The 25,389-nt window shown below is 47.4% G+C and overlaps 8 protein-coding genes across 8 annotated transcripts; 4 read left to right on the top strand and 4 right to left on the bottom strand.

Moving 5' to 3' along the window:
• Positions 1 to 1,366: 1,366 nt before the first annotated feature.
• On the bottom strand, positions 1,367 to 2,983 carry FPOAC1_013945 (uncharacterized protein; the record flags this gene model as incomplete). Its single annotated transcript, XM_044858285.1, has 4 exons — positions 1,367 to 1,526; positions 1,571 to 1,866; positions 2,074 to 2,921; positions 2,974 to 2,983. 4 exons carry the CDS (start codon positions 2,981 to 2,983, stop codon positions 1,367 to 1,369), a joined length of 1,314 nt encoding a protein of 437 aa, XP_044700741.1.
• Positions 2,984 to 8,751: 5,768 nt separating this feature from the next.
• On the top strand, positions 8,752 to 9,498 carry FPOAC1_013944 (uncharacterized protein; the record flags this gene model as incomplete). Its single annotated transcript, XM_044858284.1, has 1 exon — positions 8,752 to 9,498. One exon carries the CDS (start codon positions 8,752 to 8,754, stop codon positions 9,496 to 9,498), a length of 747 nt encoding a protein of 248 aa, XP_044700740.1.
• Positions 9,499 to 10,660: 1,162 nt separating this feature from the next.
• On the top strand, positions 10,661 to 11,972 carry FPOAC1_013943 (uncharacterized protein; the record flags this gene model as incomplete). Its single annotated transcript, XM_044858283.1, has 2 exons — positions 10,661 to 11,813; positions 11,863 to 11,972. 2 exons carry the CDS (start codon positions 10,661 to 10,663, stop codon positions 11,970 to 11,972), a joined length of 1,263 nt encoding a protein of 420 aa, XP_044700739.1.
• Positions 11,973 to 13,360: 1,388 nt separating this feature from the next.
• FPOAC1_013942 (uncharacterized protein) lies at positions 13,361 to 14,461 on the bottom strand (the record flags this gene model as incomplete). The annotated part of the gene is made up of 1 exon (XM_044858282.1): positions 13,361 to 14,461. The coding sequence occupies one exon, from the start codon at positions 14,459 to 14,461 to the stop codon at positions 13,361 to 13,363; it is 1,101 nt and encodes a 366-aa protein (XP_044700738.1).
• Positions 14,462 to 15,266: 805 nt separating this feature from the next.
• FPOAC1_013941 (uncharacterized protein) lies at positions 15,267 to 16,058 on the bottom strand (the record flags this gene model as incomplete). The annotated part of the gene is made up of 1 exon (XM_044858281.1): positions 15,267 to 16,058. One exon carries the CDS (start codon positions 16,056 to 16,058, stop codon positions 15,267 to 15,269), a length of 792 nt encoding a protein of 263 aa, XP_044700737.1.
• An 829-nt stretch (positions 16,059 to 16,887) lies between these two features.
• On the top strand, positions 16,888 to 18,639 carry FPOAC1_013940 (uncharacterized protein; the record flags this gene model as incomplete). Its single annotated transcript, XM_044858280.1, has 4 exons — positions 16,888 to 17,292; positions 17,342 to 17,548; positions 17,607 to 17,685; positions 18,155 to 18,639. 4 exons carry the CDS (start codon positions 16,888 to 16,890, stop codon positions 18,637 to 18,639), a joined length of 1,176 nt encoding a protein of 391 aa, XP_044700736.1.
• A 405-nt stretch (positions 18,640 to 19,044) lies between these two features.
• FPOAC1_013939 (uncharacterized protein) lies at positions 19,045 to 20,262 on the top strand (the record flags this gene model as incomplete). Its single annotated transcript, XM_044858279.1, has 1 exon — positions 19,045 to 20,262. The coding sequence occupies one exon, from the start codon at positions 19,045 to 19,047 to the stop codon at positions 20,260 to 20,262; it is 1,218 nt and encodes a 405-aa protein (XP_044700735.1).
• A 1,707-nt stretch (positions 20,263 to 21,969) lies between these two features.
• On the bottom strand, positions 21,970 to 24,270 carry FPOAC1_013938 (uncharacterized protein; the record flags this gene model as incomplete). The annotated part of the gene is made up of 1 exon (XM_044858278.1): positions 21,970 to 24,270. One exon carries the CDS (start codon positions 24,268 to 24,270, stop codon positions 21,970 to 21,972), a length of 2,301 nt encoding a protein of 766 aa, XP_044700734.1.
• Between the last annotated feature and the right edge of the window lie 1,119 nt (positions 24,271 to 25,389).

Here is a 25,389-nt window from a genome sequence, read left to right as displayed (position 1 = left end):
TCACCTAAAAGTTTGAGAGTCAAACTCAACAACACAGACCAAGAGAAGTACCCGACTCGGCAGACAGGCGACCTGTTGGACTCCGGGTGCACCGCAAGACCCAAACAGGCCCCTTCTACAAGCCCCGACTGTTCTGCAAAAGGAGCAAAGACTCAAAGGAGTCAAGACTCGTTAGGCAGGTATATACCGGAATTTTATGACGGCTGCAGCGCGTTGCACAGGTTTCTCTTGGTGAGCGGTTTTTTGAGGTATTGTCGCGTCGTTATGTTTTATATTATGGTGCTGAGAAATGACATTCCGGTAAAGATAGTGACAGAGAAGAAGATGTTGAGAGAGACACTAACATTGCGAAAGGGAAAACGCAGCAGAGTGTGATGTGATGTTGGTGACGTGAATGAGGAGAGCGTGCGTGAATGGTGAATGAATACAGGCATTCACGCATCAGGGGCCCTCTAGGACTCGGAAGAATGTGGTTCCGTACCCCTCAGGCAGCGATTCGCCACGCGAAATTTTCCTGGTCATACCGCCATATTCACCAGCCACAATGGGTCACAGGGAAAACACATGACCCCATTTTTTTTTGCAACAGTGTGTGCACTAGCTAAAAATGGATGGCCCCATCTGTCCGAGATAGCTACACTTTGAATTTTATGATTGGCTGAATCAGAGCCCCGTATATCACCAGATCTTAATTGGCTAGGAATATTTGAGGTTGACGACGATATGAACATTTTCTTAAGAATAATATCTAGACAATAACTAAGAGAAGCTAATAAGAAGTTAAATACCCATAATTTTACACTATTATGTTATATATTCCTTGGTAGTAACTCGTTCTGTATTATATCTATTGTCTAGTCGGAGGGGTTAATCAATGATGTTGGGAGTGCAAATGAACTCAGAGTTGCAGCTGGGATAGTCGCAATCATCTCCGGTTGAAGCTTGCCCGGAAAGCCGATATGTACGGCATAGTGCTGCCTTGCGATCCCTGTTCGTGCGTCGACTGCAGATCCCATACGATGTTATAGCTTCCTCTGCAGTCTACCGGCTCACCTGTGATCGGACCTGAGCTGACGCTCCCGCCTTAGTACTCTTTCTGCCGGGATCAGCCACGATATATATGCCATGATCATCCGCCCAATCGGATCGGGCAAAAACCTTGCTACCTTTTGGCCATTGTTACGGATCGCCTTTATCTTGTCCTGGTCTGTGACGAGCATGATCTGCCCATCCAGTGCAAATACATTACGTATTATGCCACGAGTCGCAGTACCGTACCTCCGGCCCCCTACCCGGAAGGCCGCCCCATGTGTGTGTGAGTATGTATAATATCTCTCGAAACAGCCGTAAATCGCGGAGCCATATTCTAACCTTCTGCCGCTTCCACCGATTCCGCGCTGCATCCCATATCGACGTTCCCATCAGTCGCATCACCTTTGCCGGCCCGGGCTCTAACCAACTGTTCTTCGGATTGCTTGCAAATGACTGACCTGCTCCGAGCCGCACCATGCTGTCGGTGATCCTCCCTATGTCAATCGTTCCGCTAACTTTCTGCCATGATCCCCCGAACAGCCGGTCCAGCATCTTTTGTGCCTCTGTAACTTGACCGCGGAGCGTGCGGGTGAACTTTTCGATATTGACCTCCTCACCCATATGAAACAGCGCCTCTTCGTCATCTGCCCACCGTATCGACGGCTGCCCTCCCATCTTTTGGCGGTGTCCTTTCCCGTAAGCCATCCACCCGATAATTGTGCTTATAACGGTATGACTACCGACGCACATCCACACGGCATGTTGCTCCTTAAATGAAAGTACTGCCTTCACCCCAACCTCGCCCTGATCCTGCAGCTGATCCTCAAACGCATCCTCCAGAAAAAACAGCCGGGCTCACCATAGTATACCAGCTAGCATGCCTGTATATAAGTGCGGCTCTGTGTAACCCAGCGGACGTTGCCTGATACCAAGTGCTGCACAAAAGCATAGCAGCGGGTTCGTATATAAATTCCCCCCAACTTCCGTTTTAATCGAAGAAACAATAAACCGGAATATAGCGCGATCAAGCGCATTGTGCACCGGACTGCTTATACCGCCATCGTCAAGCTCCTCTTCGCACTCGCCAACTTCTTCATCCTCATCATCTGTATCTACATTTCTTCCGCTGCAGAACCCACTATCCCGGCTGCTGGGAAATGCATCTCCTTCAAGTTCTTCATCAACATCGTGCAGCAAGCTCCACTGCTCATCTGTAAACTGAACAGCCCAGCGTCGAAATGCCTCTCCACGACCGATACGGCATGACCTCCAGCAAAAGCTTAAGTAGCGGTGACCTACGGAACGATATTTGGTCATCGATGCCTCCTTTCCTTTTTTGCCAAACGGCACGCCGCTCGGACTTGTTGCTGTGATACTGGCGAGCCACTGTAGCGTTTCTGTCGGCACGCTATCGAGTCGCCAGCAGCAGCGGTCTACCTCGCGGTCGAAGCTCTGCCCAAGTCGACCGAGTAACAGTTGTTCACGAATTACTTGCTCGCCTCTCTCGGCCCCATTGCCAGTTACTGCCCTTGCTCGTACCCATGTGGCTGCGTCGTGGATACTGAGCAAGTCCCGGGAGCCAAAGTGCCGTACCCAACGTAGTCTCTTTACCCACGACGAATCACGGTCAATATCTTCTTCCAAGTCGCCCTTCCGGAGCCGTATAGCATCCTCTTCTTTCAATCGCGCCTCACTACTGGCGATTATCTCCTCCATAGCACTGCGTCTCATAATATCGGCGCTATCTGGCATGATGCTGGTGTCGCTGTCGTCTCGAACGATCCAGTATCGAACATACCTCCCGCCCATCCAAGTCTGCAGCATAACATCTTCCCATCGAGTCTCTGCTGTTCCATGCTCTGCTTCTCTCCAGTGGCGGACGATATTGTCTGGTGCTACCGTTAGAAACCTACACTTAATGCAGCTGTACCCTCTCGACACCGGGAGCCATCTGATAACTGCACTACCATCTCTTGGAAGCTCCGAGTAAACTGGATCTACTACGTCTCTGCCAATGTGATGATCAATGATATCTCGTAGTATACTGCCAGTTAGTCTGTGTATCTGTCGAAAGTGATTTGCGAATGTGCAGGCTGGCGATCCATTCCACGTCCACCGTCCACGTATCCACGGCGTGGAAATGGATGGTCCGTGCATCCATTTCCATCCATTCAATGGAGCTGGCCGTTACATAATCCATCCATCCACGCCAGGGTTCCGTGGAATGGATAGGTGGAAATGGAAGCAGGGGGATGGACTGGTAGGGGGTTCCCTAGCCTAGTCCCTAAAATACCCTGTAATTCAGGGTAGACCAACTTGGCCATGGTCGGTAGAGATCTCAAGTACCTATATACCAGGCATTTTCACATACAAATTAAGGTATTTTTAAACAGAACATAACAACTATTGGGTCGTGGACATTTCGCGTCATGGCGCCGCGTTCGAGCATCTCCATGCAACTGCATTCTGTACCGCGTAGAATGGCTGAGAGCCCAATTATCAGCTCTATGGTGCTCGAGCCGCCAGACCAAGAGGATAAGAAGAACTCGTGGGACCTCTTCCCTTGGAAAGACTTCCCTGGCTACACGCAACCCCGACGCTGTGCGTCTACATCGTCGTGGATATGGCAATTCGGCTACGATATCGAGAAGAGCGATGACGATACAAAGCGGCGATGGGTTTGCAAGGTCTGTGTTGACAGTCGCAGGCCAAACCCTCATTCGGCGGCCTCGAGCGGTACGCAGAACGCGGAGATTCATCTCTGGAATGACCACAAGGTCTGCGACCCTTCCGGAAGACGGAAGCCGCCTAGCAAAGCAAAGGAGAAGACACCATCGAGGAATATTGCCGAGATGATGAAGTTGAATACCCGTGACGCGCGAGAGCAGCAGATCGCAAACCAGATCATTGGCCGTTTTGATCGGCTAGACTTCCAGCGTTTGGTAGTCTCGTGGATCATCAACAGCAACTCTTCTTTCCGACAAAGTGAAGATCCATACCTCCGCGCCGCTTTCGAATATCTTAATCCACTCGTGAAGACAACCGAAGCGCATATTACCCACAATACCGTCCGCAGGCGTATTCTTCAGGTGTACGAGGAAAACAAGGCTGAGATCAAGCGAGTATTAGCGACAGCTCCAGGCTTACTTCATATTGCGTTCGATGGTTGGAGGTCCAATAATCGCCACGCTTTGTATGGAATCTGTTGCTACTTGCTCAATACCCTTGGCCAGCCAGGGAAGCTTGTGCTTGGCCTTCCTGAACTTGTCGATCGCCATTCTGGTGACAATATCGCCACCCACGTGGTCGAGGTCCTTCGAAGCTACGGCATAACCCACAAGGTAGGATATTTCACACTCCAGCAATAACGACACTGCGATGGAAGAAATTGGGAAGGCGCTCGGTTTCGAGGGTAAAACTCGGCGATTGCGCTGCTTTGGCCATATCCTCAATCTCGCCGTTAAAGCACTTCTTTTTGGCCATAATTCCGAGGCCTTCGAGGACGATATCCAAGGGAACGAGGCCCTTGACGCGAAGTCCCACGAGCTATGGAGACGGAAAGGACCAGTTGGGAAACTTCATAACCTCATCTTCTGGATCCACCGCTCGGACTCGCTTACCAATCTCCTCCGGTCTCTTTAGCTTACCGTGTACAGCAAGTCTGACGATCCGGTGGTTCGAGCGAAAAAACCTCTTGATGTTATCATTGATGTGGTTACCCGTTGGCTTTCCACTCTTTATATGATTCGGCGTGCCCTTCTCCTAAAGGACTTCCTCGAGGACCTTTAGTATGAGCAGAAGAGCGAGTGGGAGGGGTTGGTATTGAGGGGAAAGAAGTCAAGCAACGAGATGCCGCTCTGCCTCAGGGACGAGAACAAACTCGAGGAGAAGGACTGGGCTATTATCTCCTTATTTAACGAGGTCCTTCAACACTTCGAGCACGTCTTGATTACTCTCGAAGGCGACGGTCAGCAGCGCAAGCGGAAGGAAGGATACATTGGGGCATATGGGTGCCCGTGGGATACCCTTCTTGGCTATGAATATCTTCTTGGCAAAATGGAGGTATATAAGGCTGCTGCCCATCGATATCCCGATCCCGAGCACTTCAAGGTTAACATTAACCTCTGTTGGAAAAAGCTTGACAAGTACTACTCGCGGCTTGACGAGACGCCGGTTTATTATGCCGCCATTGCACTTCATCCAGCGTATCGTTGGGGATATTTCGAGGACGTGTGGGCAGACCGTCTAGACTGGATCCAAACTGCAAAGTCCCTTGTAGAAGAACTATACCGGTCTCACTACGAGCCGCGAATTATCTCTCGAGATCGAGAACGCGGCGAGCCGGTCAGGAAGAAACGGCGCATATATCGGAATCCCTTTGACGAGTATTGTGAAGAATCTCGTCAGGCCCTGACTCTATTACAATGACCTTCATCGCTGACTACCTTGTTGCAAGCCGAGGACGCGGCTAGCAGTTCTACACATGCTGTTGGCGACGAATACAGCGATTGGTTCCGTGACGTCCACAAGCCCGACCAGAATATCCTAGATCCTATTAGCTATTGGTATGAGAGACGGGAAGAGTATCCACGTCTGTCACAGATGGCTCTCGATGTGCTCTCTGTCCTTCCTATGTCTGCCGATGTTGAGAGGCTCTTCTCAACGTGTGGTCGAATGGTTCGTGACGATCGTGCCAGGCTGGACGCTAGTACGATCGGGATGACACAGACGGTGAGGTCATGGCATTGCGGAGGCTATATTAAGAGCACTGAGAAGCTCCTTGAGGATATAAAGGTGCCAGGGACTGATGTGTTAGCTGAAATGAGCTTTGCGGAGGCCCGGGAGGCAACAGGTGGGAGGATCACGTGTACTGTCCCTTTATAGCGTCCACGCATTTCCATTTCCACGTCCATCCATTCCACGGGCCCACTCTTAGCGTCCATTTCCATCCATTCCATCCACGGTGGGCCTACATGGACGCCCATCCATTCTCAAAGAGGCTGTGTGGATGGAAATGGAATGGACCGCCAGCCTGCGAATGTGTCTGGCCGGAGTGCTGTCTTGCATTTCTGGCAAATCAGCATACGGTGCTCATCGTCAACCTTGATATACTCATCCATTGCTCTTCAGTAGTGGTTAGATGATTGCAGTAATAAAACAGAATAAAGTAGTAAATGCTGTGATAACCCTCAATTCTATAATATAGAGCCCCTTTTGCCAGACCGCTGTAAACCTTAAATGTGATGCTAACCCCAACTAACCCCAAGTGGATGTTTGACCAATCAGCAACTCGGCCCAGTAGTAAGCGATATTGTAGTAATGTATAGCCTGTAAAATTGCATTTGTGTTACGATCTGAGCGGCTACGTCACGTGTACCCCACACTCACTTCCACTACCGCACAATTTCATTTCAATCATAAATCCGACTGACGGCGCTCAGGATCGTCGCTCAGGACCGACGACGACCTCAAACATCACCACAACACCAGTAGTTTCCACACAAATATTTATCCTTGGGAACCTTCACCCGTCACAATCAAGGATCAAGAGGCGATAGGAACCAACTGATCGGTTAATTGTAGACCGATTAAAGTGCTTTAGCCACTCGAGACCTAGCTCGTTATTTGTCCATCCATTTTGGCTTGTTGCAATAACCCAATCGCCGGGTGTGACGGGTGAAGGTTCCCAAGGGATAAACTAGTCCGTACTGGTTTATGTTGGCAGAGTCGTAGGGCGTTGTCACTGAGCGTTGCGAAGTGTCACGTCTCTTAATAGTGAATAGAGCGGGTTAGGCGTATTCAGGTAAAGAAGTTTTGTTAATAGCTGGTAGGCCATCGTACTATCTAGCGCTAAGCGAATGTATATATACTACTGGTGTTGTGGTGGGAGCGACGATGTTTGAGGTCGTCGTCGGTCCTGGAGCGACGCGGTCCTGGAGCGCCGTCGGTCCTGCAAGTGTCGGTCCTTTATTGATTGGATATGGTGATGGGGAAATTGTGCGGTAGTGGGAAGTGAGTGTGGGGTACACGTGACGTAGCCGCTCAGATCGTAACACCGGGGAGGTCGCATTCTTGATACCAGTTCGCCAGGTGATATTGACCTGAACCAATGATGAACGGCGGGATCAATTGACCTTCGGCACTGATCGCCTGGATCGCAGTAATCCATTCACGGTTTCCTGGCTGCACTGATTTTGGTCTTTCTTGCCTTTCTGCGCCTGTAATAACCATCCCGGACTGTATAATGCCCATCATAAAGCCGGTCTCATCAAAGTTCCAGATATCATCTGATCGAATACCATACTTCGCAATTGTATTTTGTATAAGCCGAAACCAGCCACGAATAATCGTAGGATCTTCGCATTTAGCTCTCTGGTAGTCATATCTCCGAAAGAATCGTATCTTTAGCTCTGGTTGTCGCTTGATGAAGTTATGAGCCCAGCGCTTGCCGACAGGTAACGCGTTACGGTCGGCAAGCAGGGAATTGGCTATTTCTTCCACAAAACGCAGTCGCGAGGGAAATCCTCGCGAATCTAAATCAAGGATGAACTGGACTATTATCTGCTCTTCTAGATCAGATAGTTTCCGTGACTTCGGTATCCAATCGCGTCGCGATTGAATGCCATTACGGCGGCGTTGTAAGGTTCGGTAGTTAACTTCATAAATAGTAGCAGCGCGTCGGGTACTTAGTTTTGGGTTATTTTGAAGGGCCTGAAGGGAAAGAAGGATTCTAGCTTCATTTGAAGACTGTGTCATACTTGGTGGTTGAGAAGTATCTGATCAGATGGAAATGTTATAAGGTGAGGGATTTTTGGGACACATGCTTGTCTGGGACACATGCTTATCATACACGTTAGTCCTAATTATAATTATTATATATTTAAGCTAACTATATAATAATATCGACATTAGTATTAAACTAATAAGAAAAACATCGCATCTAAACTTTTAGGACACTGGCCTTCCGTACCCGCTTATGTCATATACCATGCATGTACCTAAGAGATGTTTCAGGGAGCGCCCCGAGTCACAACCAACAAGGTGTCAGATGTTCATGTGAATTATTGTTGTTTCTGCTGCTACTTGAGGTGTAAAGCAAGCTCTATATGTCTTTTCTGTGCTATGTGGAATCAACTAGAAGCTGCTTGCTAAGCCTGTGGCAATAGGTGGCAACTGTCATCTTTGATGACAATAGCCTTTTTAAGCTACTTCCATGAGCTTCCTTTTGACACTATTCAACACAAGGACTTGCAGGTCATGCACACCCTAGAATAGGCTATCGATTTCTGCGACAATTGACTTGCACATTTCTTGGCGTCTGAGTGAGGCCCGATTTGTAAATTGCCTGCAAGCCTCATTCTGAAGGGCCGTCACGGTAGCTGCCGTGTCACAAAATGGTGTTGCCCACATCTATATGAAGCTATCATGTCTTACCTTCCTGTGTATCTCCTACACGCTGTTCTATGCTGCACGCCACGCATTAGACATCACAAATGTCAGAAACGAAGGCGAAATCGCCACCCCCTCCTCGCAATGATCAAGTATGTGTCGTTGGCAGCCCGGGCAACTTTTGGCTTTGGTCTGCCAACTCGGGTTGGGATCTCACACATCCCCATCACTCACCACACATCAGTACCAATTCAACCTCGACTGCATCTGAAATGTGAAATTAGTAATATTACTATTGATCCAGCCAAGACTGCACTACTTATTATCGACATGCAAAACTACTCTTTATCCAAGAATCTGCTTGGTCTAATCCCCCCTGCTCTAAATGCTGTTCAAGATGTACTCCTTCAGTACACAATACCAGCAGCGCGCAAAGGAAACATCCAGATTATCTGGTTGAACTGGGGTATCACAGAGGAGGACCTTCCATCAATACCGCCCGCATGTATGCGTGTGTTTGGTTGGAGAGCAAATTGTAACGCTAACGACTATGGTTTGTCTTCACGGCGTCATGAGGCGGGCAGGGCCACGATAGAATGCGGCGAAGTACCTCGTCCTGGGGCACCTGGAACCGACCTTGGTCGAGTTGTGCTGGAGAGTGGAGATGAGGTTGACGCTGGTCGAGCATTGATGAGAGGTACATGGAATGCAGAGTTGTACGACTCCTTCCGGGCTTCGTTCAAAAAAGGTCAGACTGCCTCCCGGCCAGATGTACTCATCCACAAGAACAGAAACTCCGGCCTATACGACTCGTTTTGCAATTGTACCCAGTACCTGAACCAGGCAGGCATCCGGACCCTGTTGTTTGCAGGGATGAACACGGACCAGTGCGTCATGTCTAGCTTACAAGACGCACATTCCCGTGGATACGATACAATTATGCTCAGAGACGCTTGCGCCACTGATAGCCCCAGCTATGCAACTCAAAGTGCAGAGTACAACTTATGCAGAAATTGGGGTTTCTTATCGGACTCAAAGGCATTAGCTGATGCAGTTGAGCTCAACAAGTCTGAATAACAAGGACAAACTAGAAAGAGCACATTCTTTTAAAATGCACTTGTTTTGAAGTTTGTTAACTTCCGTAACTATATGGATTGACCAAGCATTACCTCATCACGTAACTCAAAGATCATATGCACTATTGCAAAGGGAAGGACGGGTACGACTAACATGCCCAATGTATAACTAATAGTTAACAGGCTGTAGCCGGCCGAGCCTGATTTGTATTCTCATGGTGTCCACAAGAACTTGGCTGATAATGGATGTGCTCTGCCACTAGATTTCAAGCATAGGGGTGTCTAAATTAATTCCCACTTGTTGAGATTAAAATACAATTGAAGCCCACCAGCAAGAACTACCCAATGGAAATCTAGGCACCCAAATTCACCTTGAGGCCCATACACACTATGTATCACATCACGCCGCTTTCAGGCTGTTGTATTGATTCTGGTATGGATACCAGGGTTACAACAGTTGGTGCATGGTTACGTGGCGTGGCTTGCAGCATGATGTGACGCGTCGATGTAACTGTCATCTCTTGTCACCGGTCAGATCATCAGAGTGAATGAGGCTCTGGAAGGGGTTTAGCACTTCCCACTTTACTTTGAATCTAAACTGAGAATAAGATCTGTGCTGGAAGAAGTTGGAAATGAGCATGTATCACGTCACTGTTAGTTATTTGTTATTTATTTTATATATTAATATTAATGAACTGAATCTCACGCCTATTTAACTGTACTGGGGTTTCAAAATACAGAACTCACTGTAAGAAATTGGATATAAAAAATAAAGAACATTTGAGTTATTAACAAAGTCTCTCAAAACAGGTATGTGCATGTGTGAGATAGCAGTTGCCTCATCGTTTCATTGTGAAGATTGTAAATCCATACCCTGTTATGTGTGCCACTAGCACCCACTAGACGTGCAGCAGACCTCTGCAGCTCTCTTACACGTAATGAAGATTTGTGAATCTCATCTGCAAGTAGAAGTTTTATCTTCAGCTAACTCATCCCAGGCCCAAATAGAACCCTTCCACGGTTTAAAAGATCCTTCAATCGAGGGCGTGAGGCTTCGTCACTGCCCGACATTCCTGCGTTTGACAGCAACATTCTGTTCCACTTGTTATCTTACATTGTATCCTTCAAACAACCAACACCACTAGCAATCTATTCTAACCTCGATGACAAATGAGCCTAGAATGGGTCACTCTGATGAAGCACTTCTTGTCACTGGACAAGGAATATTCCAGATGTTTACAGACAAGGAGCCAGCAGTTCGTTTTATCCACCTTCAGTGGGTTGACTATACTTCTACAGTCAGAGTCAGAGTTTTGACAATCAGACACTTTAAACAACTTCTCGAGCAAAAACGGTATCTGGGCCTTTGTAGACACTACCTTTCGATGATAGACATGGCTTTGCCCTTCACTCACTACGAGCCTGAACGGCCAGTAGGGCAGTGTCTTCTATTTCCTGACTTTCGCTCCATCTACCTACACAGCCCTCAGAATGCCGTCATGTTCTGCTACTTTGGAAATTTGGCATCTGTGTATAAAGAACTAAGCCCGGGCGAGCACAGGTTTGTTGCTCCAATGTGTCCGCGGCGAACACTGTACCAAGCAATTGCGCAGGCGCATGGTTTGGGATTAAGATTTCGTGTCGGGTTCGAACTAGAGTTCACTTGCAGCCCACATCTACAGCTTTACCCTGACTTGGAAGATCAAATACATCAATCTTCTGGCTTTCGGTCGCTTGATTCACGAATGCTCCCTGTCTTATGCGACATCACGACCAAACTCGAACATCTAGGGATACCAGTTGAACAATTCCATTGCGAAGGAAGCCCGAATTCATACGAACTCGTGTTAGGATCATTGTCCCCGATGGAATCCATCGATGCTCTAACAATAACTAAAGAGACGGTCAGAAAGATCTCTCACCAGAATAATATACATGTCACGTTCAATCCGTCTCAACCCAGCATTAACGGTTTACATACGGCCATTTCTTTGCAGAGCAGTGAGCGTGCCGTGGAAGAAATTGAGAACCATTTTCTTGCTGGTATCATCAACCATATTGAAGCTCTATGTGCCTTTGCTTTAATCAGACCGGAGAGTTATGACCGCACCAGCCCCAGCCAATGGTGCACAGGTCGATGCATTGCATGGGGTGTGGACAATCGAGAAGTACCTATCAGGAAGCGTGGCTCTGGATGCTGGGAGATGCGATTGCCGGATGCATCTGCACAGATGTACATGTACATGGCGGCGATGCTAGGTTCCGGATTAGACGGCATAAGGGAGAAAACAGAATTGACTCTTAGTAACTGCACTGGTATGTATGTATACTGCTTTTGCCTTATCATGAGCTGACTTGACCTCAGTCGACCCTGCCACGATATCGGATAAAGAACGTCGGCAATATGGTATTAACAATGAGCTTCCATCGTCTCCCGATGAAGCATTTGTAGCTCTTTGCAAGATCCTCTCATGATTCATCACTTTAGTAAAGAATTGCTTGTCACCTATGTTGGTGTACAACAGGCCTTCAATAAGCAGCTGGAGGAGGTAGGCTCGAAAGGGTCCAAGACGAGACAGTCATGGTTAATGGCCAGAATCTAAATCCGAGCTGCATTCTCTTATAACCTGCTTCATTTCAAGCAATATTGGGCTTAAAATTCATATGCTGATGTTCTACACTCTGTATTTCTAAATTGGATGATGGCACCAGGTGTCAACCAATGGCAACATATCCTCTGATATACTGTATATAACTTTCTTGACTATCTGCTAATACTTGCTTATAATCTCAAGACGTACCATATGAATCCCAGTTTCCATTACGAGCCTTTTATTTGTTTGGTTATTTGAACGTTTCATTCTCCCCACAATGTTGTGGATGTCAGTGGATACTCTACAATTACTTCACCAACTTCGGCATAGGTTCAGACGTGGGATATATAGTGAGATGATGGTGTACAATGGGCTAAGAGAATCGAATAGACAGCGGTAGCATCTAGGTAAATTGTCTAATACTGTAAGTAGTACGACCTAATTATGTTGTAAAAGCGCTAGACTTCGACGACTGATCATCTTGCAAGCTGAACGAGATGAGCCCAAGCGATGCATTTCTGTCCAACCATAAATCCATGCGTTTTTGTCACTTTACCAGCCATGCAAATAGCATCAGATAAATGTGAGTGCCTATGGCAGTACAAGTCCCATCGCGCTTTGCCACCAAGTTCCATGTCTTCGCGGCCTTTCTGGCCATTGCAAGCAACCCATCCCCATCCGGTGGACGTCAGCAGCGAACAGCTATTGACTGACGTCAGACACCGAGCAGCTTGGTCGCTACGCGACTGGAGCAAAATTGTTCCATGACACTCGTGCCCGAGTCAGTGAAGGGTGGTGTCGGGGGTCTGATCGTAGCGTCGAGGGAGAGTAGTGATCAAGATGGAGGAATAGGCTGGGGCGGGGCGGTATGGGGAGAGGGTTGAGATAATGGCAAGAGTTTATAGGAGGATACTGAGCTATGGCAATAAGTAAACGACATAAAGAACGCTCGGCAAGATGGCAAGGCGACCTACCAGCTAGCTAGTGCAGCTCCTCTAGTTTCATTCTGCACCAGTGTTGACATTGTCGAAAGCGTGCTGTAGTCGAGGGCGGGCGTTACTTGGTGTAAGGGTGAGCTCCGACTTGTTGAACAGATGTCGCTGCTTAATTGCCCGGTCTATGGGGCAAGATACCGACAGGTTGAGTAACATAGATGCTTAATAGAGCAACGACTTGCCCATCTTGGGATCCATCAACAGTGGGTGGATCGAAGTGATGTGGCGTACTTGTAACGGTCGACGGCATTCTGGGGAGTTCAGAGTTCCCGACCTACCCCTCGGCAAGCCGTCTCAACATCTCCTCGATAACACGCTTCTCGATCTTGTTCATTGATTCCTCTGTAATCTGCCCGGCCTCGACGGACTGAACGATCCCTTCGAAGTCATCCATATCGTTACGCAACTCCACCAACCTGGCATCATATGTGTCCTCAAATGTCTCATTTCTCGTCGCCAGTTCGGTAAGACGATCTTCCAATGCATCATACTTCCCTTGAAGAGTGCCCATGCCTTCAACCAGTTCCATATTGGTCTTCTGTGACGTGCTGTATTTCTCTCGGAGATCGCTGAGGTCACCTAACAATTCCGTGTTTTTCTGCTTCAGCATCTCGTTCTCCTTCTCCAATGTTTCAACTCGGTTTGACATTGCGTGGATTGCATCCCAGAGACGGGTGGTATTGTCTTTCCGTTCGGAATCGCTGTCTTGGCGAGCACGCTTTTGACTGCTCCGGTCGATCGGGGGAGGCGGGGGAGGAGATGCTGCCGCTTCGTCGTATGATGGTGGTAAAGGTCTAACCGCGGGATCGAGGAGTTTTCCTCCCAATCCGCCGTACATACTGCTGATATTGTGTTGTATCGTATGAGAAATAAACAGGCCTTGGCCAACTGCATCGCTGATATCTTGTAACTTGGTAGGCGCGCCGCACGCTTCGATGTAGATGGAGAAGGTTGTGGTCTTTGATAGATCGCGTATTGAATCGAGAACATCTCTGGAGAGTTTTCGAGTTGCAGACAACGGCTCTGGAGCGTGACTGGAAACAATAAGAGCAGGAGGATCGTTTAATGTAAAGTCGAGGCCGAGAGGGGTTGAGTTAAACTCGTCTTGTATCCCTGCCGGCATAGCTGTTGGGCTCCTTGACAGCACCAGGGACGCGATAGTCGAAGCGCAAATACGGAGAAAGGCCTTGGTGTTGCTTCCTAAGCCCTTGAGTGTGACAGGCACCTCTAGATCGAAGAAAGCAGCCTCTGTATTGAACTTGGCGGAAAGGATGATGGATTTCGTCTTGGGATCGGCCTTTGTTAAAAATCGCATCGTGTCGTCTTGGAGCCATGCCGCAACAGCTTTGGAGCTGTGACGCAAATCGACCGACATTTCTACGGTTAGTATATCCACAAGAGACTTACCTGGTGAACAAAACCCGGTCCCAAATAGAAGAACAGCGTCGACGACAGGCGGTCCGTAACGCCTCCAGCGAGAAAACTGCGAGACAGAACAGACCCCTTCTACAGTCCCCGGTTGTTCTAAAGAAGGAGGCTTTACGCGCGCGTTCAATAGGTACAAGTCGGAATTTTATAGCGGACTGTAGCGCGATTAGCCGCCTCTTTTGGAGGGCGGGTGGTTGTTGAAGGAGTAAAGAGGGAAGGATGATGGTGTGAAGGTGGATGAAGACATGGCGAAGAGCTAGAGTTGGCGTAATTAGGAATAGAGAAGGATAGCGTGAATGGATGTGACGATGTGAATACGAGAGTGGAGTAGTGCGCTAGGACGATTGTTTATCCGCCCACCGAAGGTTGTGACTCGGACAATGAGCGGGGCCTGAGATTATCCGATGTAATACTTGAGGAGGAGAAACGGATGGGTTTGGAGGCTCTAAATGCCAGGCCGCTTGCCTAAAGTTTGGAGATTTAGATGCGTGCTCTGTAAATTCAATTGTGCTATTTCATGGGCTTGTGGGAATGATAATTGATATCCGACAGAAACGCATTTCAATACTTCACATGGGATTAAGAATCTCTGGATCCCAGGACTAGCTAGCGTAGATATTACGGATTGTCAATCTAAAAAGTTGAATTTATAACAGGCGCTAAATTATAGACATGAAACTAATAAGTATGTACAAGAGCATTGTATCCGACACTCAAACCACAACTACCCGCATAAACATTCCAATGTCATTCTAGTTCAACAGCTCACTCAAGTCTCGCTTAGCTTTCCTCTTGAGACCACACTTGTTAAGGCAAACATCGATACCAAGAGCAATGTTGGCAGGGATGTGCTCACGGAAAGACTCAATGTCCTTGCCATCGATGGTCTGGACACCGCCCAGTGTAGCTTGAACGACATCTCCATTGAGAGAGAAGAAGTTTTGTGCGACTTGACTGACACCAGGGTCGACATTGTCGAAAGCAGCGACAAAGACAGCATCCTCACAATCAGGGTTGAACTCTTGGTGAATGGCACCCTGGGGGAAAACTGACATCTGGAATGTGTCCATGGTGTTGGCGATGGGCTTGACGCCATTCTCGACAACAAAGTTGGTGACGAGGCGGCCCTTGACGATGATGTTGAGCTCGGTTGCTCTGTTGTGGACGTGGGCGGTGTTCATTCCACATGGACCGAGGAAAGCAACAGTCATAGAAGCACCATTGCCAATAAGAGCAGGCATGGTAAGCGAAGTAGCAGAGACGGATCTACCACCCTTTCCCTTGGACTCTCCAGCTCCAGTGGCGGCTCTAAAGTCAAAGACGAAATCGCCAGGTTCGTTCAAGAGCTTGACTCGTTCGGCTTGTGTAGGAGCGGTGATGATCTTGGAGATGAGATCTCGGTCACCACTTCGTGTGTTGATTGGTACAATGGGAGGAAGCATGTCATCAATGCTATCAGCTCTAGCCTGGTGGGCGGAAGACTGAGGTGCCCAAGGAGCTGCGAGAGCTGTGCTGGCAAGGAGGAGGATAGATGTGAACTGCATTTTAGTGGTTGTTGAGTGGTGGTGAATATGAAAAGGGTATCAATGAAATATTTGTAGTAAGAAATAGAAGCTGTTGAGATATTGCTGTAAGTGACTGATGATGCTGAATTGATTGTTGATGATGATCGTTTCTCAACAGAGATAGAATTGTTCTTATATGTTTCGTCTTCTGGTCAAGACAAGTCGATATCTGATTGTCGGTGACCAAATATTTTCAGCCCCCGTCTAATGTCAGCACTACTGTGTATCTAATTTGAAATCTTCCTTCTTTATCTCAGTCGGTGAGGCTGTGGTTGCTCAGACTTGTCATGTTATGCATAACTAAGTTAAAGACATTTTCACGATTACCAACTGGTGCAAATTGCTCCACGTCGAAAGGATCACTCAGCCCGGACAGAAATAGAGCTCTGACAAGGGTCATGGGTCGGTAAGTTCCTCCATTTAGTGGGACACTAACGGTAATGTGGTCGTTTAGTGCTGATGAAACTGCGCCACGCATCAGCAATTCAGTGGGACAAGTGCAAAACTAATCAAATCCTTCTGCAATTAGATTTGGGACTTTGGATGAGGATTTTTCTCCTAGGGCTGATGGTAAGCTTGCTCAAATTCCCTCCAATGCTATTGGTTATACGATGAGGCAGTGTTGACTGTCAGGCTTGTCTCATCTCACGCCAAGAGGCTGACTTCGCCGATTACCTCTATTCTGTCCCGAAGCCAAGCGCCACTGGAAGTTTGACACATGACAAACAAATAAGAATATAAGGTCCCCGCGTGCAAAAGCCTATTTGGAGCACTAGACATAAGATTATCCAACAACTCTATTTTGATCATGGACTTGAGCGAGCCCTCCGGATACGAGTCATACTCCAACCGACTTGACCCTCATGATGAAGTCGACAATGCGCATGTCGAAAAGGCAGCTCGTCTGAGTTCAGATGAACAAGCTCTTCTCAAACAGCGACGGGCGCCGCCCAAGTCGAAAGGAGGTGCTCTGGATAGCATCCGCCTCGCTTTGCGAGTTCTCATTCTCCTCGTCAATCTGAGTATTCTTGGTTTACTGGCACATGGAGTCAATGTTTGGCAAACAACACATAACTCCATTGACAGGAACGAAGATGGTTGGGTGAGAACTCGATGGCCCTCTATCAAGATGCTGTCAACGTGGCTCATGCTGGCTATGGCCATTTTTGCACCCGTCGTTCAAATTGTCGCTCTCGTCACGCGTCTCAGTTTCGTAAGTGTTCCCAGAGTTTCCAGTCATACCATATCTAATTATGTCATAGTTCCGCTCGATGCGCGATGGAGCAGTACACAACGTCGCTGTCTTTGTTAGCTCCGGACTTGTCATCGCTGGTTGGATCGCAGCATCGGTTTACCTTATCGTTGATAAAGAAGTCCTCAAGAACAATCACTGGGATCTTTGGTCTTGGTCATGCCAGAACAATTCGCGACAAAGCTACATACCTTGGGCAAGCTTATGTACAGAAATGGTGAGATAACCATTTACATCATTGATCAGATTCAAAGTACTAATCGCTTCTCCTGCAGACCTTTACCTATGCTGCAAGTTTGGGTGTCATGTTATTGGAAATTGTCACCTTGGTGCTCTTTGTTGCCTCGTTGAGAGGTATGAACATTCTTGGCAAGTACAACAGGGCTAGTTCCAACTAGAAGCTGGGTTTGCAATACAGTATTGTCGGCAATTGGATTGAGTGACATAACCATAAAATTGGTTGATCATGTACATAGTCTGAAGAACAGAATTTGAGGCGGGTTTTCCATTGAATGATAAATGGACGATGTGAAACTTTATCTGTGATATGTATGAGTCGTGTCAGCAAATTATCCCGGTCTAGAAACTTGTCCGAACAAAACACCCAGAAGAGGAAGCAGCACCGCAACTGCAAGGATATGGAGTTACAGTGAGTGAGAAAGCCAAGCCTGACTAATGCAACTTATCTGTCCATATATGAACACGACTTGAGTGAAGATCTCTCGTCTCATTTCACTTTTTTCCTTCACAAAAACCCCGCACTATCTCGCAAAACGATCATATTCATTTTTGTTTAGTAGTCGGTTATTACTGAAGTTTAAAGAAACAGTAACTCGGATCTACTTCAAAGAGAAAATGGCAGTTTCACCAGAGGCCTACGCCATCATATCGCAGAAGAAGGCTAAATACTGTCGTCTCGCTGACACTCAACAATGGGACAAGTTTGACAGTATCATGCTCCCCAATGCGACATACTCGTTCCACGACCCTGATGGAAGCGTGATTACAAGGGACGGCACGACATTTTCATGGTCGTCGCGAGATGAATGGGCTGCCTTCTTCAACAATGAGAACAAAGAAATACAGGCGATTCACAACATCGGCCCTCCAGAAATGGAGCAGGTCGCGCCAGACGAGATCAAGGCTATTTGGTCGGTTATATACCATGCGGGCAATAAGAATGCTGAATCAGGTGTTCATGGGACTGGTGGCGGGTATTATCACGAGACGTGGAAAAAGGTTGGAGATGACTGGTTTATGGCAACACTGAGGATGGACAGATTGTATTGGAAGATGTTGATGCACTGAAATGTAGATAAATTATTTTATAAGGTAAAATTTTACTACTGTATTATGAGTTACAGGGAGTTATTAACACGATAACTTATTAGAAATATTACAAGGGTTAAACAAGTATAAATCACGTTGATGTCTTCTTAATGGAAAAGTTACCAAAGAATATAAGGCCAAGGGCGTACTGCAAGGCTTCAGCCAATTAGTGCCTGCATCCCTTGTAGGTTTTTAGCATTCTTACATATAGTTTATAGAAGCATATATCTTTTAAGTAAGTTACCACCTTTTAATCTATACTACTGATAGCTGGATTTATTTTCACATAACGCATAGATCATAGCTCCCTTGTTCTCAATTATACCACTTTAATAACTGCCTGTTTCTTTCTTTCTTCCTCACCTTTCCATCTACGCAGCAAAGATGTCCTCTTACTCAAGTGCCGATGATGAATACGACTCTGACGAGCCACCTGAGCTCAATCTAAATATAAAAGAGCTGAAGATCCGCGCGACCGAGGCCATGCGCGCGACGTGCACTACTGTTGAGCGGCTCACGAGAGGCTCCTGGCATGAGATCTTTGCGCTTGGGTTCGAGGAAACTGATGCGACACCGTATGAGTCACTCAAACTCGCTAAATACTCTTGCATTGCCCGTTTCTCCCGCGTCAAAGGAAATGATGCGAAAGAGGAGAGTGAAGTTGCCACGATCCGCTATCTTAAGCAGCACACCAGCATTCCTGTTCCCGAGGTCTATTATCAAGACCTGGACCCCGAAAATACTGTTGGCGCTGCTTTTGTTCTCATGGAAAGACTCCCCGGTCGTCATCTTTACAAGACTTGGGATGACATGTCGCTTGACAAGAAGAAAGTGGTCGTGTCTGAGATTGCATCCATTATCGTCGAGTTCGCTTCTCTCAGATTTGACAGAATTGGATGTCTCACCCAGGAAGGCCTTGGTCCAATTCTGAGCCCTCGCTACAAAGAACCCCAGGGACCGTTCGACTCGTCACTTGCCTATCTGGAATCTTTTATATCACCAGACACAGTTGAATCATCCGAGTTGGCACATCTCTTCCAGCAAATTAAGAGAGAATTGGAAATCCATGTACACCGTGAAAACGCTGTCCATCTCAAGCCTCCGTTTGCATTTATCCACGCCGACTTTGACGCACAGAATATGCTATTTCTGGAGTCCCCTGATGGTTCAGGCCCAAAGCTTACAGGACTGATTGATTTCGAATTTGCTCATACCGGCCCGCTGTACTATCTTTACGAATACCCCATCTTCATCCAGGATGTATCATGGTCGAAGCACTTGTATGCTGAGAATGCGATTCTCCGGGGCCATTTCATTTCGCAGATCTTCAATGGGTTGCCCGACTCAGAGGCTCGAAAGGTCTTTATTGCAGCCATTAATGCGAAATGCTTTCTCCTCAACAGCTTTCATGATTCATTCATGACAATGCAGTGTTCGGAAGACACCCTCATTCAGTCGGCAACTTACTACCTAAAGTCGCTAAGAGACGGAACGGGTCTTGCATATTCAGGTAGACTTGACTACAAAGCGGAGTTTTACTCGGATGAAGGACTTCCTATGGATTCAGCTGGACCGATAACTACAAAAGAAATACGGGATTGAGTACTCGAGAACAAAGGGCTGGAAGCATAACTGTAAATGGATTTCAATAACTTTGTATTTGACATATATGATGACTAGACCATAGCCGCACTTCCCTACTTTAGAGGACAGTACTTGGGCCAGATAATGTAACCAAGTTATTTGAACACAACTGATTGATGACATCCACATTCCCCACAAATCAAAATCACTTCCACACGCCCTTGCTGTCCACCAAACATGATCAGGCCAGGACATTATCAGATCGCACACATAACCAAGATCGATAAAATGCAGCTACTCGTAGAACAAACGTCAGAAACAGAGTACGGAGTACGGGGAAAGCTTTGGTCAGAGCAAGCGTACAGGAAGATAATTATCTGTCACACCTTGCACAATTTTCGTCGTAGGCCTTGTCACATTGCTCGCACGACTCGGTCTTCGTCTGCACCCACTCGGTGTGACCATCAGCGCAATTCCATTGGTGTTTGGTACAATGGCCGTTCCTGGACATTTGCTTTGTTCTTTTCTTGCAGACTGGACAGTGGTGCTTCGACGGGTAGGGAGGCATAATTATATATGGGTTTCGGTAACACTTTCAAATGCTTTTATCACAATGAATCAAAAATCAAAAGAAGCCTCCAGGTTATCAAATTTTGAAGGCAATGGCGAGAGTGATCTAGAATGATTACGGTTGAGAGGATAAAGTTGAAGAAACCAATCTTATATCAAGATTCGAAAAGAATGGAATCACCAGTGATCTTCAGCCGGCTGCTCACTGCACTGCACTGCGACTGTGTCAGATCAGGACTCCAACATCATGTAAAATGGGCGGCTAGAGTAAGATTACTATTGGACTTCATCGGGTTATTATTATGATCACATTTCTCATTTCTGCAGAGCCATCACTGTGATAGCAGTACATATAGCCAATAAAGTACATAAAGTGTGTGGGGTCATGGGTAAACTTGTTCTCTCCTATGTAGACGACGACTTTAGGTCCGTACCTTCACCTACCTCCCCAGCCACAGTTTGATCCTGGTGCAGCGAGCCTGTTGGTTAGTGGACTCGGTGGTATTGGTGCATTTCCGAGCAAGTATGTGGTTCAGAAGGGAGCGGAGACAATGTCTCTATTGTTGTACAGCCATGGAACCATCGAACTGGGCTGCCAACTGCTTCACGGAATAATTCTGCACCACCCGTAAGGATTGCCATGCAGCATGGCAAGTTTCAGTGTGGCATGTGGCGATGAATTCAACGGCTGAAATCAAGGGAATATGCAGCATGTCAATCCGTTGTAGGAGCTGAGTGTCACGAGTAAGGAGATCATCCTCAACATTCGACATGATTGGTCTTCGGTCGTGAGAAGTGTGTAAATAAACATCTCGTGAAACGGAGTATCAAACTTACTCGTAGATCAGCGAACAATCCTACGTTGTATTGTAGCTGCATATCCGAATGCCCAATCACGAGATGAATCTTACAAGCTCTGCAATAATAGTTGATGACACGTTATAGCCGTCGGCAAGATGCGAAATTTGAACCCAGAACGTCACTCCTCGTATAGAAGACCTCAATGAGAAGGGTAACAACCCGACTGCCGCAGATACCAAGGCACTGCTTGAAAGTTACATGCGTATTGATATGTATTATCGAGGCGCAGTGTTGCCCACTTCTTTTTCTTTTTCTACCTTCTCTAATGCTCTCGATATGTCTATCAACTACACTTTACTCCTTCTCTTTCAGCACAAACATACTACCATGCCAACCATAAGCCCGTGTCAATCTCCGGCCATGGCGTCGAGCAACCTCAAAAGGGATCTTACCCTTGGGATGAGGCTCGTGGAAGTGAATGCTCCGCTCAACACTCATACTCACACTAGTAGGAGAAAACTGCCATACTGAGCCGTAGAGCTTCTCGATTTGAAAACCAGTAGAAGCCATAGCATAGAGAAAGTCATGCCATAGAACGGAACCTGGTGTTGATGTTACTTCGGGGTTGAAGAACAGTGTGCGGAATACTTTTAGTACTCGTGCATTAACTGCAAAGGTGGGCTGCTTATCGGCGGCTGTTTCGGAATCTGGGGCGTTGACTGGTTGAGCGTTGATAGTGTCGATGAGCACTTGAGATCCTTCACCCTTGGTTTTGACCTTGGTCTTGGACCGGGCGCTTCGGGAACTAGAGGTTTGCCCCGTTTGCTCAAACTGTCCTAGGAACAGATTCGACATAGGGCGGTTGAGAGCCCAGATATCTTTCTCCAAGCTGGTCTCGACACTCTCGCTTTTCTTCACAGGATCTACCCACTCCGCAGTTCGTCTCAAAATGCGCGGTTGCGAAAGAAGGCGATACAACGCTGTGCCTTCGAAGACCGTAACCCTGGCTTTGGTTACATTGTCCACATTGGCCCAGAACATATCAAGATTCGCCTCAGCCTGTCGCAGCGCGTCCACTGTCTCTTTTGTGCGTCGCTTATCGTAAGGGTAGGTGAACTTTGCACCAGATGGCTCACCTAGTCTTGCGGCGCTGTCTAGGTGCTTTTGTAGAAATGCGCCATGAAGCTGTGTCATTGGCTTTTGCAGGGCAGTGAAATCCTTCTTGAAACTCTCTTCATGTTCCGGGGAAGCCATTTTGAACTGTTGGGCCCATGGTTGGTAAAGTTCAAGTTGCTTCTGGCACTGCGTTAGAATAGCCAACTCTCCGATCGTCTTGGCGACATGGGCAGATATAAGCGCATCAGCTTTAGGTTCGGCTTGTAGTAGGCGCTCCAGTTCGTCTACTACGATGGGTGGGTGCGCGAGAAACAATTCGTAGTCATCTTCCCAGAGTATTCGCAGGAGCCAGATTAGGTGGGTTTCAATTTTGTCCATCTTGACACCAGCCCGGCTTCTTATCAAGATCTTGGTAGTTTCTGAGTCGGGAGGTGGGTCGCGAACAAAGAACTTGCGCATCGGCGGCGAGGCCGTCACGGAGATTTTGAGGTTCTCCAACGGTGCTTTGGACGCCTGTTGTAGGTAGTACCTGAACCGAAGGAGTGCAACCATATACTCCTTAGGTAGCTCCCTCGTGGCCTGTATCTCCTTTTCGAACTTTTTCTGCATGGCGCTGAGATTTTGAGCTTGGCGATGAAGTTCAGTAAGCGTTTCGAGATTTGCGTAAGCATCCATCAGCATAGAAAAAGTGACACGCGCCCAGAGAGTGTTTACGCGGAGCTTCTGAGTCGCTGGATGGGGCTTTCCCTGAGTATCAGGTAGCATTTCCTGTCGATGATCTTGTATCTCGCGGAATTGGTCGGCGAAGTACGCAGGATCTTCACGGAGTGACCAGACGTGATCCTCTGCTGCCAACTTCCTGGCCTCGAGGCAGGAGGTGAGTCGACTGAGGTCCAGCTCTGCTGGTAGTCGGTAAGGAGCTTCGGCGGCCATGATTGCCAAAGAAGGAAATCCGGACGCATCGCTATCTGCCTTCAACTGAGGCTCAGGTTGAACCGGATAGACATCGCTGGCGATAGTTTCCTCGGGGATCTCGTGCAGAATTTGACGACAGCAATCAACCAGGAATACCATCAAACGAGATTGTGCCTCAAGAATTAAAAGGCCCTCGCCTGGGAGGAACTGCTTGCGGGTATGCATCCACTCAAAAGCATCTGGATGAGAATCCCAGTCAACAAGCTTTCCATACTCCTCAGCCCTCGTGGCACCATTCAATACCATCGTATGTTCATTGAGAAAGATGGCCAAGAGTGCTTTTGTTACCCTGCCTAGGTGCATCGCGTCGTTATCAGCTGCCGCAAACGCCGGCGGTGGTCTACGGCCTCTGGAGTTTATTAACAGAAGCATGGGCTTAGACTGAGATAGGTCCTCCTGGTTGATGTAGGGCCACATAAAGTGATCCTTGAATTTTGTTCCCCTCTCTCGCTCCTCCTTGGACTCTTTGCGAAAAGCCTCAAAGTCTGGGCGGTGGGGGTTGGCATAGCCGGCCATGCTTTGAGAAGAATCTGGAGTCTCTGCTGGCGAGTCTTCTTTGTCCATCTCTTTTGAATGGTAGCCTCATGTCGCTCAAGAATACCCTTCAGGGAGTTGTAACTCGTAAAGATCTTGGATGAATAGTCTGTAGCTTGTTGCCGAACCTTGGCGGGTGAGGGAAGCTCAGGCATGGGACCCCCCATTGCGCTGAGGAACGATTGTGGGTTAGACCAGTCAATGTCTGGCATTGAAGGACCTTGCTCATCGAGTAGTCTTGCCTCCGCTGAGAAGGGATCAAAGTGGAAATCCCGTCTGAGATTCATTTTCTATTTACTAACGCTCGAGCGTAGGGATACAGTTGAAGCTTGATAGTAAGTAACTGAGACAACTTTTTGTGCGGGGTATCATCACGTGCTCGCCAGCAATTCCTTCGACTAACGATGACTTCAGCTCTGTATTTGTTGAACAGTAGGATGGCCGCACGGGGTATCGTGTGACCTATCGGTCAGCTGTCGGCGACCCTAGACCCATTCAGGAAAGCATAATAAGCAGACCCCTCTCCAAGGAAGGCGGGGGAAAAAAAGTTGAACAATACACATACAATTAAGGACATCAAGGCGCACGCGATCCGTTCAACAAGTATTATTGATATACAGTTAAAATCGATTTGCTGGCGATCGCCAAATGACGGTCCAGTATGATCCGACGTTGCTAAGTCTTTTCGGATTTTTATAAGTTACTATAAAAGTGAGTATAACTATCCCTTTATTCTTTTCTCTCTCTCTCTCTCTCTCTCTCTCTCTCTCTCTATTAACCCCTCTTATAGTAATATATCCTTATTATAATCTCTATAACGTACATGATAAGCGGGTGCAACAGACAAGCGAGTGCAACAAAAAATCCCGCAATTTACATCTTCTCAACTTAATCAATTAATTTTCAACCACCAAATATGTCAGACCCAAAATATTGAGGCTAGGATTCTTCTTGCACTTCGTGCCCTTCAAAATGACCCAAAATTAAGTCTCCGACGCGCCGCAGGCATCTATCGGGTCCGTTATTGGACTTTATATCGCCGACAGAAGGGTATCCTTTCTGCGCGTGATTCTATCCCAAAATCACGCAAACTATCTGATCTAGAAGAACAGATCATAGTTCAGTTCATTCTCGATCTGGATTCGCGAG

The sequence above is a fragment of the Fusarium poae genome (assembly GCF_019609905.1).
Source record: "Fusarium poae strain DAOMC 252244 chromosome Unknown contig_4, whole genome shotgun sequence".
Taxonomy (NCBI): domain Eukaryota; kingdom Fungi; phylum Ascomycota; class Sordariomycetes; order Hypocreales; family Nectriaceae; genus Fusarium; species Fusarium poae.
Note: the sequence above shows the minus strand (reverse complement) of the source record. Positions and strands in the feature narration are given on the sequence as shown.